Genomic DNA, 14,331 nt, shown 5'->3' with positions numbered 1-14,331 from the left:
GAGCAATTACAGAGACATCAATATGGATATAGACAGGCAGGTTTTAAAGAAGAGTCAGCAAGGTGAGACAGGGAGTAAGATGATAGCGATGCTGATTTTACATTATTTCCAAGCTTCCTGGCACACATAAATCAAGAAATATAATTTGTGCTTGGGAGGCACTTGAAGGCAATGAAAATGGTTACTAAAGTGCCTTTATTATTTCATTTGGCTTACAGAAACTCAAAGATAGTTCCATGTAAGTATCCTGTTTACATGGTCTCAATAATAATCATTGTAAGAGTTCCGTAAAGATACTGGGGCTGGGAAGGTGGCTCAGTGGTAGAGCGCTTGCTTTGCATGCCTGAGGCCCTGGGTTCGATTCCTCAGCACCACATAAGCAAAAAGAAAAAAGCGGGAAGTGGCGCTGTGGCTCAAGTGGTAGAGCGCTAGCCTTGAGCTGAAGAGCTGAGGGACAGCGCCCAGGCCCAGAGTTCAGGTCCCATGACCGGAGCCCCCCCCAAAAAAAGATACTGATAATTCTTTGATCTCCTAGTACATAAATATTCTCCAATTAGACAGGAGTTGTTAGTGACATATGGATTTGGGTATTCTTTCAAAAACTATTATTACCATCCTAGGGACTAGAATGATAGGTTTGGTACAGATCTTATAATAGGCTAACTTCCCTTAGAGTGCACATCTTTTACTTACTCTACTAGTTGTTCAGAGATTGGGGTATGGTTTTTTCTTATTTCAAAGAATATATACTGGAGGTTGCTGAACATCAAAATTCATGCCTAAAGGGAGTTGTATGTTAAAATAGGGGATGAAAAGCTTACACTTGAATTTGTCTCTTTTCTGCTAATCTATAAGAAGATGGCCCATGGAATATAATCATGGGAGATCAAAGGAAAATTGATGATAAACTTTAGAAAAACAGAAATAATACCCTAGCAAAAAAAAAACTGACTTAAAAGTTCTGGGAAAATATTCTCAGAAGTATATTTCCTTTGAGGTATTATGGTTGTCATTAAAAAGAATGCCTTTGCTGTGTGAAGAATTTTTTGTATCAACAGGTTTAATTGAAAACAATTTATAGTCTTTGGGAAATTGGTATTATTTGGGATTTTAACTATTGCCACCATCAAGCAATGATAACAAATTAAACAGAAAACTCTGGAAAGGTAAGACATCACATACTGATTTAAAAAACCCACTGTACTGTCTAGGGTTTGGTTGGTTTGGTTTGGTTACATATAAATCTCATATTCAGAGTCAAAGCCAGACACTCAAAACCAAATGTGTTCAAAACCATTAGGAAGAGTCAAACAGAGAAAGAGCGATATACACAAGCCAAAGACAACAAAACATTTTTCCCCAGATGATTGGTGTATTGAATGGAATACAGAGAAAGGCAAAAGGGCTTTATATACTCTTGGCCATTAGGATGCAAACACCAGCCAAACAGGATCTTACAAGCATTTCCAGGTCTATGAGCAACACCATGAGAAGACTAAAGCAAACACAGAATATGTTCTCAAAGAAAGCCAGGTCATTATAGTCCAATTTCGATTTCTTACCTCTAACAACATTTAGGTTTTACACCGTGGACACAAAGGCTACAGTTTTCAGTGCGGTCAGTCATTCAGTGAACCTTGTTAGAGATCAGAGTTGTAAATGAAGAACAATCTCTAGTTCCGTAGTGACACAGAATGATTGCAGTGGGAAGTATGTCACTGGATGAAGACTCTCAGAGCCATCCCAAGCCTGGACGTGTGTTGGGGGAAAAAATCCATTGCCTGAACATTCAGCATAAGAACAGTTCTTGTCCATTGAGGTCCCCTGGCTATTAAAATCAACTGTCCTCATTTGGACTCGGATATGAGCTGTCATTCAGAAGAAGTACTCTTTCTGATTTTCATTGACTGTATTTTGTATATTAAGCTCGCTTTTCAAAACAGCCTGGGCACTGTCTACGTTTTCTGACCTTTTTGTCTCATTTCTTTTGTATAACCTTTTCTGCTGATAAATTCGAATGGCTACGGCAGTGATGCAGAGCAAGATAAAGATCACGACAGCTATCAAACCTAGATGAGAGAGAAGAGACACAAAGTCAGAACCTCCGGTGGAAAGCAAGCCGTGTTGACTGCATGGCTTCAGCAGTGCTTAGAAAATTATTTTCCACTTCAATCAAGCCTCTACAGCATAGAAATTCTAAACAGGACAACTTCAAGCATTTCTCATTCAAGAAATAACAGAATGCATTGAGTTTCTTCTGGAATCTGTCAACATCTGCTTATTCTGCATGCACCATCTATGCTACTGATTGATGCATCCGTTGATTGATTGTGCCGGTAACAGGGCTTAAAATCAAGGCCTCGAGATCTTGCGTAGCGTTTTCACTCAAAGCTGGCCCTCTACCACTTGAGCCACAGCTCCACTTCTGGCTTTTTGCTAGTTAACTGAATGTCATAGACTTTTCTCCTTGGGTTGACTTTGAACTGCAAATCTCAGATTTCAGTCTCCTGGATAGCTAGGATTACAGGTGTGAGCTCCCAGTGCTGGGTCTCTTTGGTCTATTTAATGAGTTCATGTATAACACAAAATATGACCTGATGATCTCTAAGACTACTTCATAGAGAAGTTTTCATTATTTTTAAATTATAAAATATATTAATATCTCAAAACAATTAATAGATGATATGTTTATGATTAAATGTTGAACCATTTCAATTAAATTTATTTTCTTTTTATTATTGTCTTTAGTTACACAAAAAGGCTTCCACAGAAAAGCCAGGCAGCAGTGGCCCCTGCCTGTAATCCTAGCTACTCAGGAGGCTAAGATCTGAGGATCATGGTTCCAAGCCAGCCCGGGCAGAAAAAGGCAATAAACTACTCAGAAAAAGCCAGACGTGGTGTTATGGTTCTAATAGTAGAGTGCTAGCCTTGAGGCCAAAACGTTTCAAGGTCACCAAGGTCCTGAGTTCAAGCTCCAGGACTAGCAAAAAGAAAGGAGGGAGTTTCAACAGGTCAATTTATGAGCACTGCATCTTGATCAACGATATCTCTTCATCATTCTCCTCATTAGCTGTTGAATGGATCATGTCATTGAATAACTCTAATAGAATATATATACATTATATATATGTATATGTATATACACACACACACACACAAACTGCTTGCATATGAGGAGAACTGGTTTTTGAAACTTCAGGTTTACAAACAAAAGTTTCAAGCACTAGGATTCTTAGCCTCACTTAAAGGTATCCTCAGCGTATGGTTATTCTTGGTGATGAATGATCCTCAGGTATGATTGACAAGCTTCTGTCAACCCTGGGACTTTAGGAGGAGATTCAAAGGATTAAACTTGATTTCATGAGCCAGAAGCCTGTGGCTCACACCTGTAATCTTAGCCATTCAGGAGGTTGAGATATGAAGATCATGGTTCAAAGCCAGCCCAGGCAGAAAAGTCCCTGTGGGACTCTTATCACCAATTAACCACTCAAAAACTAGAACTAGAGCTGTGGCTCAAAGTGGCAGGGCACTAGCTTTGAGCAAAAGAGCTCAGGGACAGCTCTCAGGCCCTGAGTTCAAGGCCCACAACAGACAACAACAACAACAAAATCATCATCCTTTAAACTTCCAATGATGGTATAAAACAAATCAAGGTGAAATTCCTAGCTCTTAGCACAAATGAAGACAAGGACTGTTACAAATTGTAATTTTCCTCTTTGAGTTCATACAGAGAAGTAAGCACACTGCCAGGTAAAATCCAGCTTCATTTGAGTGTCCTTGATTAAGTAGGAAAACTTACTCATGTTACTAAATCTTGCCCTTGACTACAATTCTTTTTCAACGTTTTATGCGCTGAAGTGGAAAATATACGTAAAGCACTTCTGGTACATTCTGAGGGAAGTTGCCGACCCTGGGGCCAGTACTGTGTGAATACTGGAGTCATGAACTGCATGATGTTTTTCGTGTCTCATTTATGTGGAGAAAGGACCAGGGAAAGTATAGTCATTCTGATGTGAGGACCTTGCTGAGTATTTTCTAAGATGAATGAAGCAAATCTGTCTCTTCAAGGGGGAAAAACACAACTAGCAGCAGATGTTACCAATGCTAAAATTCTAGTTGTTCAATAAAAATAGAATTTGGCAAGTTTCTGTCTGGCATCGGGAGTGTGAGAATTCCCTCACGTCTAAAAACACTTTGATGAATGAGTAGAGGGCCTCTTAACAAAAATAGGTACTATGAAAATCGTAACATGGAGTGTTACTAAGACTCCACTCTTACATAAAGCAGACTCAGCCCCTGAAAGCATGGCTCAGAGGTAAAAGCATGCCCAGCAAGGGCAAAGGTCAGAGTTCAAACTCTAGTATCACTAAAAAAAATTTTAATTAAATAAATGTATGTGACTATAATGAAATCCAATCAAGTCAAAGATTTAAGGTTCTTACCAGTCAGTAAATGCTGAAGCAGATGATATGTCAATGTGGTCATTAGTTAGTCACCAATATTAGCAGATAGAACATTCATACAGTAAAAAAAATAAAATCAGGGACAGGCTGGGCACCAGTGGCTCGTGTCTATAATCCTTGCTATTCAGGTGGCTGAGATCTGAGGGTTGCGGTTCAAAGCTAGCCCAGGTAGGAAAAGCTTATCCTTAATTAGCCATCAGAAAACCAGAAGTGGAGTGGTGGCTCCAAGAGGTAGAGTGCTAGCCTTGAGCACAAAGATCAGGAAGAGCACCGAGAACCTGAGTTCAAGCCCCATGACTGACCAAAAAAAAAAAAGAAAAGAAAGGAAAAGAAAAGAAATCAAAGGCAGTCTCTCAACTTGTCTGCTGACTATATGTGATTTATCCCTTTTAATTTGGATATGTTTCTTTATCATAATCTGTTGTACTCAGGAAAGACATTGACCTCAGCTGTTGGACCAAAAATACGAAAGTACAAAATAATAAAATATTCTAAGTGAAATATGGATAGCTACTCTACAATGCCGCAATCACAGCATTCTTGCAAATAGGTCCTTATGAAGAAACAATAATGCTTTTTTTCCCTCTCCTATCTCCAGCTCTCTATCTATATCTGGGTAGCCGGGTCCCAAACATTCTAGAAGATCTGCATCATCCCTTTGAAACGTCTTATTAAATCAACTCTCCCTTAACCTCCTTACTTATCATAAGGTAAAGAAATAGATCGTGGAACATTGAGAGCACAGGGACATTAACCAGTTTGTAAAATGCTTAAATGGATTCATTGTGGCTACAGGCGGGGTGCAATTTATGAGGAACTAGACAACAGGCAACGTTCTAACCCAGGTCGACCAGATGGAGGAACACACACGAGGATCATCCAGTGTGATTTAGCAGAAAAATTACACCTGGTCCAGATGAGGCCTTCTGAATTTAGATGGCCTTTGCCAGCTGCTTCTGTTCCCGAAAAGATCAAAAGCAGATAGCACTGGTCGAATGGAAGCTGGCGAGGTCCCCAAGGGCATGTGCTCCAAACTGCCTGTCTCCTTTTCACGCATGCGCGCTGAGGGAGTAGTTCACAGGTGAACGTAATCTACTTTGTTCTAAAATAATAATAGAATGACTTTTCAGCACGTCTGATACCATATTTAACTCTCTTCATCTTGGAAATGACCTTTGCACAGAGCAACAATAGACACCTAAAGATGAAATTATTTTGTCTCTACAATATTCTCTATTTTCATTACCTCAATATCTAACTCCCCTAGACCCATACTAGCTGAACGCATAGTATCAACACTATCAGGAGATTGTGTTTGACTAGAAATCTTAGTTGAAAATGCTGAGTAAATTGTGAATCCTATAGCTTTAAGCATGCTCTTACCATAGAACATTAAATCACAGATTTTTATGCTTGATTTTTTAAAATATTTTTTGTCAGATGACCAAATGGAAATTCTATTTCATGTATCTTCAATTTACACATTGGGATTGAGGAAAATAAAAGGTACAGAAAGAAAAATGAGCACAAAGTTTTTACCAGCACTACTCAGTGTTTAAATAAAATTGTAACTCCATGAAGAAAGTTCATGTCTAGGTAAGTAGGAATATATAACTTAGTTCCCTTAGATCCAATATAAAAATTTTCACATATATGAAAAGCCATTTTAATGTGATGAAATAATTATTTACTGTGATGTGTCCATATCATATTCAGACTGTGGAGAAAAGCTAAGCCACTTAACATTTCAGTAATCTGATTAATAGCATCTTAAGAACATTAATCAAGAAGAAAAAAATGGGTTATTTCTGGAGTTGGTTTTGAATAAATTATACCTCAGAGAAGATGTTATCACATTATCAGGGAGATTATTTTTTAAGTTGTTGTGGCTAGGCACCAGTGAGTGGTTCATGCCTGTAATCCTAGCTACTCAGGAGACTGAGATCTGAGGATTGCAGTTCAAAACCAGGCAGGACAGGAAAGTCTATGAGACTCTTATCTCCTATTAGTCACCAAAAATCCAGAAGTAGAACTATGACTCAAGTGGAAGAGCATCAGCCTTGAGTGAAAAAGCTCAGGGACAGTGCCTAGAACCTGAGTCTGAGCCCCAGTACCCTCACAGCCACAAAATAAATAAATAAACTTAAAACTGCAATGAAACATTTAAGCTATTCACTTTATATTTGTTTAAAAATATGATTAAAAGTATCATGTTCATTGACTGGAGTAGCGAAACCTTGCAAATATCCAACTTTAATATGTATCAATACAACATATACTTCTAATCTTAACTGGAGATTTGCCTTGCTTTTTACATGAACACTGATATGCCGAAGAAACCAGAAAAAAAATAACATTTCCTCGGATATATTCAGTGTTCCCTTGGGTTTACAGTTGGCCACTTTGGGGCTAAATACTATTTGTTATTATTGTATTGCAACTATTTTTTGAGTGTGATGCTTTAGAAAAATTGTCAATAACTCTACTGCAGATTTCCAAGGAAGCCAAGAAAGAATTCTGGAAGATTCCATGAAACAATCTAGCCCCAATAGTAAAAGGCCCCTTTGCCCTCTCAATTCAGTGGTCTGGCACTTGGTGTGTATATGGATTCTTCATCATTTTATGAGCCTGAGTCTTCATCATTATTAGGGTTTTTCTTATGGTACTGGGTATCAAACCTGAAGCTTCGCACCTGCTGGGCAAGCACTGTGCCAATGAGCTACATCTCAGCCCTTCACCATTATTATAATGATAATAAAGGTTAATCATTGGCCCTCTCCTGCTTCCCATTACCTCCAATGACAGCAGAGTCACTTTTGATGGCATTAGTGAGAGGTTCTCTGTCATCCAGTGTTCCAGAATGATCTGCAATTAAAGTATGAAAGGGGTCAAGGATGATACAGACAAATAAAGAGAAGAAAGTTTGAAAAACTCACTAAGAATGTGGTTCAAATGGGGCTGGGAAGGTGGCTCAAGTGGTAGAGCGCTAGCCTTGCATGCCTGAGGCCCTGGGTTCGATTCCTCAGCACCACATAAGCAAAAAGAAAAAAGCCAGAAGTGGTGCTGTGGCTCAAGTGGTAGAGTGCTAGCCTTGAGCTGAAGAGCTGAGGGACAGCGCCCAGGCCCAGAGTTCAGGCCCCATGACTGAACCCCCCCAAAAAAAGAATATGGTTCAAATGGTGGAGCAAGAGGTCCTGAGTTCAACCCTCAAGATAAGAAATAAAAGGAGGAGGAAAAGGAAGAGGAGAAGGAAATGGAGAGGTAGGAAGGAGAAGAAAGAGAAGGAGGAGGAGGAGAGATAGGGGAGGGTAAGAGCATGTGGAGGAAGAATAGAAGGAAGAAGAGGAAGAGCAGGAGGAAGAACAGGAAGAAGATTCCTGAGGTACAAAAAGAAGGAAGAGAGGGACAGGTTAGGAAGGACAAGAAAGATTCATAATGTTTTAAACAAAAACACAAAAAAGAAAAGAAAAGAAATAACCAACTTGGGGTTGGAGGCATGGCTCAGTTAGTAGAGCATCAGCCAAAGGGCAAAGTGTCAGGTACCGCATTTGAATCTTGGTCTCCCAACAACAACAACAACAGCAAAAGATAAATGTTTTAAACAAAAATAGAAGGCACTGGTGGCTCACGCCTGTCATCCTAGCTACTCAGGAGACTAAGACCTGAGGATCAAGGTTCAAAACCAGCCCGGGCAGAAAAGTCCATCAGACTCTTATCTCCAATTAACCACTCAAAAATCTGGAAGTGGATGTGTGGCTCAAAGTGGTAGAGTACTAGCCTTGATTACAAAGAGGTTCAAGGACCATGCTCAGGCCCTGAGTTCAAGCCCCAGGACTGGCAATAACAACACACACACCCCCACACACACAAATAGAAGGATAAAGATGAATACAGGGTCTCCGTCATTTTCTCTTTAACCAATAGCAACTGCAATGGAAACGATACAACTCTGGCAAAGAAAGGAGAAAGACACCTGAACATGAAAACCAATGTTCAGAAACCATCTCCTGAATGGAGTAGCATCACAATAAAAATCATCTTGCCCAGGTCTAGTGGGGAGCCTGTGTTGGTGACTGGGTGTGTGGTGGAGGTACCCTCTCTAGTCACCTGTAAATGAATGGGTTCTTTCCCTTGAGGTGGCATCTGTGCCGGCTTGGGCCACACAGCTGGACTCGGTCACATGTCCTGTGATGGTGACGGGGGCGGGGTGGCTGGGGTGCAGAGCAGCCTTCAGAGGAGCTACGTGGCCAAACCGCACCGCCGAGAGGCAGCCGGTGAAGCCTTGGGCCGCAGCCAGTGCTGTGTCCTGGTCCACACCACTGTGTTCTGTAAACCCAAAGAAACGCCATGTTAGTAAGAGTGATGTGTGCAATTAGACAACACCACATAGCAGGAAATCCAGTCACGGTAAACCCAGAGCAACAGGGCTTCTTCTTGTCTTTGTCAACAGAAGAGATCCCAAGCTCATGAACATCGTTAGCAAGTATTGCTACTGAAGAGACAGAGAACCAACTCTGTTAATATGCCCTCAGCAAGAATAAGGGAGGGTATGAGTGGAAGGGGACATTTTCATTTTAAAAAGAGATCATTAAAATACATTTGTGAGCTGGTTTGTAGGCAATAGTATCACGAGATATGTCCTAGAGGTAGAAATCATGCTCAACTGGCTTGTGTGTGTGTGTGTGTGTGTGTGTGTGTGTTTCTTTCTTCCTTTTTTCTTGAGAGATAAGCCATGAAAATAACCGAAGATACATGGGAGGGAAAATGACTTTCTACAGTTCCCTTGTCAATTGCTGGACCTGAAAATTTGGCCTGGCTGAAAGCTTTCTGGTACTTTAAGATGCAACCCAAGCCTGCCAGGCTGCTGGTGCCACAGGTCATAGTGCAAGGTCATTGGTTGCTCAGGTTCAACACTGAAAACTGTCATAGCCCACTGAATGTTCTCTTTGTTTCAATTACAGCTGATTCATTCAAAAATGTTTGTGCTACTTTAGGTAGATAACTCCTGCTCCTGTTAACAACAATTTAGTTCATTTTGGACTGTTTTAAATGCCCACATACTAATGTATAATTTGACAGCTAAGACTCTAACCTATATAGCAGCTGTTTAGCAAGCCTAAAATCAAAATAAAGGGAATTTATTGTAGAGGGTTTTTTTATTACTGTTATTAAGTATAAAGGGGTTACAATTCCGTAAATCAGCTTATGAGTGCAATGCTTCTGGGTCAGCCCTTCATGCCCCCCACTTTCTCCTCCTGTCTCTACCCACACATTACACAGTTCATTCTCTACATAGCATACCTTGAATACAATGACTGCATTGCAGAGTTTTTTAAGGTACAAATACTATCAGCCTATCACGCACCCAAAATAATCATGAAATAGTCTGACTAGTTTTTCCTACATCGCCAATAGGTGAGCACTGGCAAATTTTACTTCTTGTCTCTTTAAAACAATAACAGCAACATAGGTATTAAATATTCATGGAGTGCATATGTGTACTGGGCACTGCTGTGAGGAATGTGCATGTTCCTATTTGAATGTTGCAGTAGGCACTAGACGAGTATCACATTCCAGCCACATCCATGTGTGAGACTTAGGTTCAGAATTTTAATGATTTGCCAAGGGTTACACAGGGCATTGGCATTTGGTGCTGGACCTCATCCAGTTGGAGACAAAAGTCACGAGGTCCTTTTGCTCAGAAGCGACTTTGATGGCGCACAGAGTCTTTCCTTCTCTGCACTTAGATCTTCTGCTGTGTCATTTTAACTTTTCGTTTAATTTTAGCTTTTATTGGGGAAGTGAGTTTCAAGGTCTTTTTTAAAGGTAATATTAAATATCTTAACTCCTCAGCTCCAAGCCTGCTGTTCTAGTGTTTGAAGAACAGTTTCTTCTTCTTTAAAAAAAATTTTTGTAAGGGTGATGTACAGAGGGGTTACAGTTATGTAGGTAAGGTCATGGGTATATTTCTTTTTGAACAGTGGTACCCCTCCTTCATTTTCACCCCCCCCAATTCCCTCTCCCTACAAGCTGTAAAGATAATTTTGAAGAATACTTTCTGTTGGCTCCATTTTCATTCATAATTTATACCTAATGCTGAGACATACTGATTAGTCATTTAATATCAGGAGAGTCAATCTCTATGAAAGAAAACAAAAGATTAAAGAGACGGCATCATTTTTCTGTTGTGCCCTTTAATCACTTCCAGAAAGTTCATTGTATCATTCTTAATTATCTATACTTAGAAGCATGTGTGCATTAACCCAAGAGATCTCCACACTAGCCATGGAAAGACTTAATGGATCTTTTTTTTCTTAAAATAAAGAAAGAAAAGAAAGGACTTTAATATCCAGGCATGTATCGCTCATTAATTAGCAGGAAAGTGGAATGCAGGTTTTCAAATTCAGAGGGTCTGACACACATAGAGCACCCTCCCCATAGGATTCTTATATCTCTCCATACAGAGGCAACATTGAGGGATAACACTCTGGTTCACAAAGCACATCATGAGGTCCTGAAGCAGATAGCTGACTCTACGCTTCCAGTATAGGGTGAAGCACTTCATCTACGGGCAAAGACCCAAAGGACCACTGAGCCTACCATCACAGCCATCTCTCTGTGACTCAGTGATGAATGGATGAATCCTGAACGGGTGAGTTAGGACCAGATGAGTCGTGAATCATGAGTGGATGTCTGCTCAGTCCTCCAAGAGCCATGGCTTACCTTTCAACCAGCCACACTTGGATCAAACACATTTTGTTAAAAAATGGCATCCATACTAAGTATATAAAGACTTTTCCTTATTATTGTTCTCGGAACACTATAGGATAACCATTATTTGCATCATATCTGCATTTTTTGAGTGTCATGATAATTTAGAGATGATTTCAAACATCTGGTAATATTTACAGGTTCTCAATTCTACACCAGTCTACATAAGACCCTGGAGCATGTGTGGATTTAGGAATCTGAAGTGGGTGCTGCAGCCATTCTTCCTGGATAAGAAAGTCAAGCTATAAATTCAAAACTACATGTAGCTTAGGAAAAATAGCATTCTTGCTTTGGGAGGTTTTGTGTTGATGTCATTTGTAAAAGTAAATACATTTTAATAGCACCCTAATCAGAGCAGTGTTTCTTCCCATTTCTTCTACAAGAAGATTAAGATGATGAATAAAAATTCGACAAGCTTTTTTAAATAATCATATCTTCGAGTCAGAAAAATAAATGTAAATAGCCAAAATTCATTTTCTTGATGGAAATCTGATACAAAGCACATTCTTTTAAAAACCTCACATTTACCAATGGAAGGCATTTTGCCTTTTGTATGAATGCTAGTGTTTCCAGGGAGAAGAATACAGGAACTGGATTTCCTACAAATCTCACATCTTGCATTTGAGCGGAGAGGACAGATAATAAACATAGAAACAGAAAGTAAATGAGAATTTTGAACAGCGATAATGCTGTGGGGCAAAGAAAAGTAGATTGGCCACTGTGATGGAGTGTGTGTGAAAGAGGAAGTTATCTTGATGGATTGGGTTCTCTTTTGTGTTTATTTTAAGGATTCCTTGGTCCAATGGACCTGTTTCTTCTTAATACTGCATGAATATTACTGCTGCACTTGTTGGCTCTGTTATTTCTTCTTCTTTTCTGTTTTAATATTTGTCATATTCTTATTTTTTTCCTTTCTTGTTCATTTTTATCTCGTGTTTTTCTCCATCATCTTCAAGGGACATGATGAGCCCTATGAATTCACACACAAAGTATTTTAGCTTGGAAATTTTTCATAGGTTGTGCAGGCAACTCTTGTTTCAATTTTATCTTCTGTGTCCCTTTGTCCATTATTTTGTCCCTGTTTGTCCATTAGTTTCTCATACTGGATATTATTATTATTATCCAAATGATTAGATTTTTCTCTTTTGGTGTCTATCCTTGTATGATTGATTTCTGTGTAAGCCAAAGGTTTTTTCATTGAATAAAGATTATTCTTTCTAGTTGATTTTTAGTTGATTTTTTTCTCAACTAAAATCCACTCATATTTTTTTTGCTTTATTATGTTCTTAAATGACCCTTGTTAAGAGTCCTATGTGGCATTTTCTGTCTCCTTGAGTAGTTTTATGTGGTTAAGAAATCATTCTGATTGTTTGGTTTCTCTCTCCCCTTTGGTTGATGTTGAATACTTTTAAGCAGTTTTAATCCTTTTAAGAATCCACTTTTGAGAAAATAAAACAGAAAAAGTGTGACTAGCTTTACCCCCCGAAGTTGCTGCTATGTAACTCAAGCCTTAGAAATACACGCATCGTGCATCTGCTTTGACAATTATGCTATAAAACTAACAAACCAAAATACTTATCTTGCTTAGTTTTCTCTTTTGTGCCAGAACTGGGACTTGGACTTAGGACCACGTACTCTTGTTTACTTTTATGCTTAAGTCTGGTGCTCTACCATTTAAGTCAAAAGTCTACTTCTAGATTTTTGTTAGTTAATTGGAGATAAGAGTCTCGTGGACACTGCTGTCCCTGCGGGCTTTGAACTGTGATCCTCAGATCTCAGCCTCATGAGTTGCCAGGAATATAGGCAGAAGCCACCAGGGCCCAGCCATCTTTCCTATTACGTGATTCCTGAAATGTTAACCTGGCGTTAAAAAAAAGCTAGAAAAGAGAAAGCAAGGGAAAGAATTGTCCTCTGCTTCACCGAAGTATGATAAGGCAATAGTATTTCCTATGTTTCTGATCATAAAAATTCCAAATAGACTGTGATTTTTGGGTGTTCTTGTCCATTAAAAAAATAAGCTTCCATTGCATATGCCAAGAAAGGGAATAACTTCCGCCTGTGTAAAGAAAAGCCCATTTAACAAAAGCTCTACAAGAAAAATGGAGTACTGAGAAATTAGAATTTGATCGGGTGTCTTTCTATTACAAAGAAGGGGGTGTGTCTGGGAAGATATGACAGTAAATGTAGGAACAATTACAAGAAGTACTTTACAACATTCTCTAGGGCTCTCAGAAGCCACCACAATTAACAAGAGCGAAACCCAGAAAACAAATATGCCTGGCTGTAATGTCAGACCAGTGAGAAGGGGGCCATTTTTACAAGGGATCTCAGTATCTTCAATCCACTGAGATAAAGATGAAGAAAGCTAACCACAAAAGCGGCACAATGAATCAAAGAAGCAGCCAGGGAGAAAACCAAGCAATGAATGCTTACCATGCTAGACAATTACACCAAGCCCTCAACAGAAAAAGAATTAGTGAGGAGAAAAAAAAAATGAAAGCCAGCAAAGCAGAAAATAAATGCCATGCAGATAAAAAGAAAAGTTTATTATGAAAGGTTATTCCACTGCCAAACTTAACTTCTCGGAGATATAATCTGCAAACCCTAATTAATACAGAAGTTATTGATGGGTAGTAATGTCAAGGCAACCTATACTTCCTCTTTTGCTTTCAGGAAAAAAAAAGTCTCAGCTGAAGTATAATTTGACAAGGTATTTACAAAATCAAAATGTCTTTAAGAAATTGAATTTTATGAGGCGGATCCCTTGGCTTTTGGAAACAGCTTTTCCTTAAAATCTCCTTGAGGTTAAAGATGGCCCCTCCAGCTGTCCTGGGGAGACTGAGCAAGCACCGCCCTTTTCTCAGACCACATGGCTATTTCATTCCCATCTGCTAAATCTCCAAGGCACAAGTCCCAGTGTAACTCCTGCTCTGTTATCTCAGAAGAAACAAACGATCCCCCTGCCTCATTGCCTTCCAATATACCAAAACTAATGTCCAGAGATCTGAGAAAGCTCTGCCAACATAAAAACCAGCCCACGGACAGACCTCGGGAATTCCTATTACAACAAGTATGGGATCTCAGAGGCAAATGGAAG

The 14,331-nt window shown here is 39.4% G+C and overlaps 1 protein-coding gene across 2 annotated transcripts in view; it reads right to left on the bottom strand.

The window, feature by feature from the left end:
* Positions 1–511: 511 nt before the first annotated feature.
* Cntnap4 (contactin associated protein-like 4) overlaps positions 512–14,331 on the bottom strand; it is a 223,873-nt gene continuing 210,053 nt past the window's right edge. For both annotated transcript variants that reach the window (XM_013013005.1, XM_013013006.1), the window contains 3 exons: positions 8,571–8,789; positions 7,257–7,328; positions 512–2,069 (listed from right to left, as the gene is read on the bottom strand). In XM_013013005.1, the coding sequence (XP_012868459.1) occupies positions 1,876–2,069; positions 7,257–7,328; positions 8,571–8,789 (485 nt within the window). In that variant the 3' untranslated portion in view covers positions 512–1,875. The remainder of the gene's footprint in view (positions 2,070–7,256; positions 7,329–8,570; positions 8,790–14,331) is intronic.

This window comes from Dipodomys ordii, unplaced genomic scaffold (genome assembly GCF_000151885.1).
Source record: "Dipodomys ordii isolate 6190 unplaced genomic scaffold, Dord_2.0 Scaffold18, whole genome shotgun sequence".
In the NCBI taxonomy this organism is placed as follows: domain Eukaryota; kingdom Metazoa; phylum Chordata; class Mammalia; order Rodentia; family Heteromyidae; genus Dipodomys; species Dipodomys ordii.
Note: the sequence above shows the minus strand (reverse complement) of the source record. Positions and strands in the feature narration are given on the sequence as shown.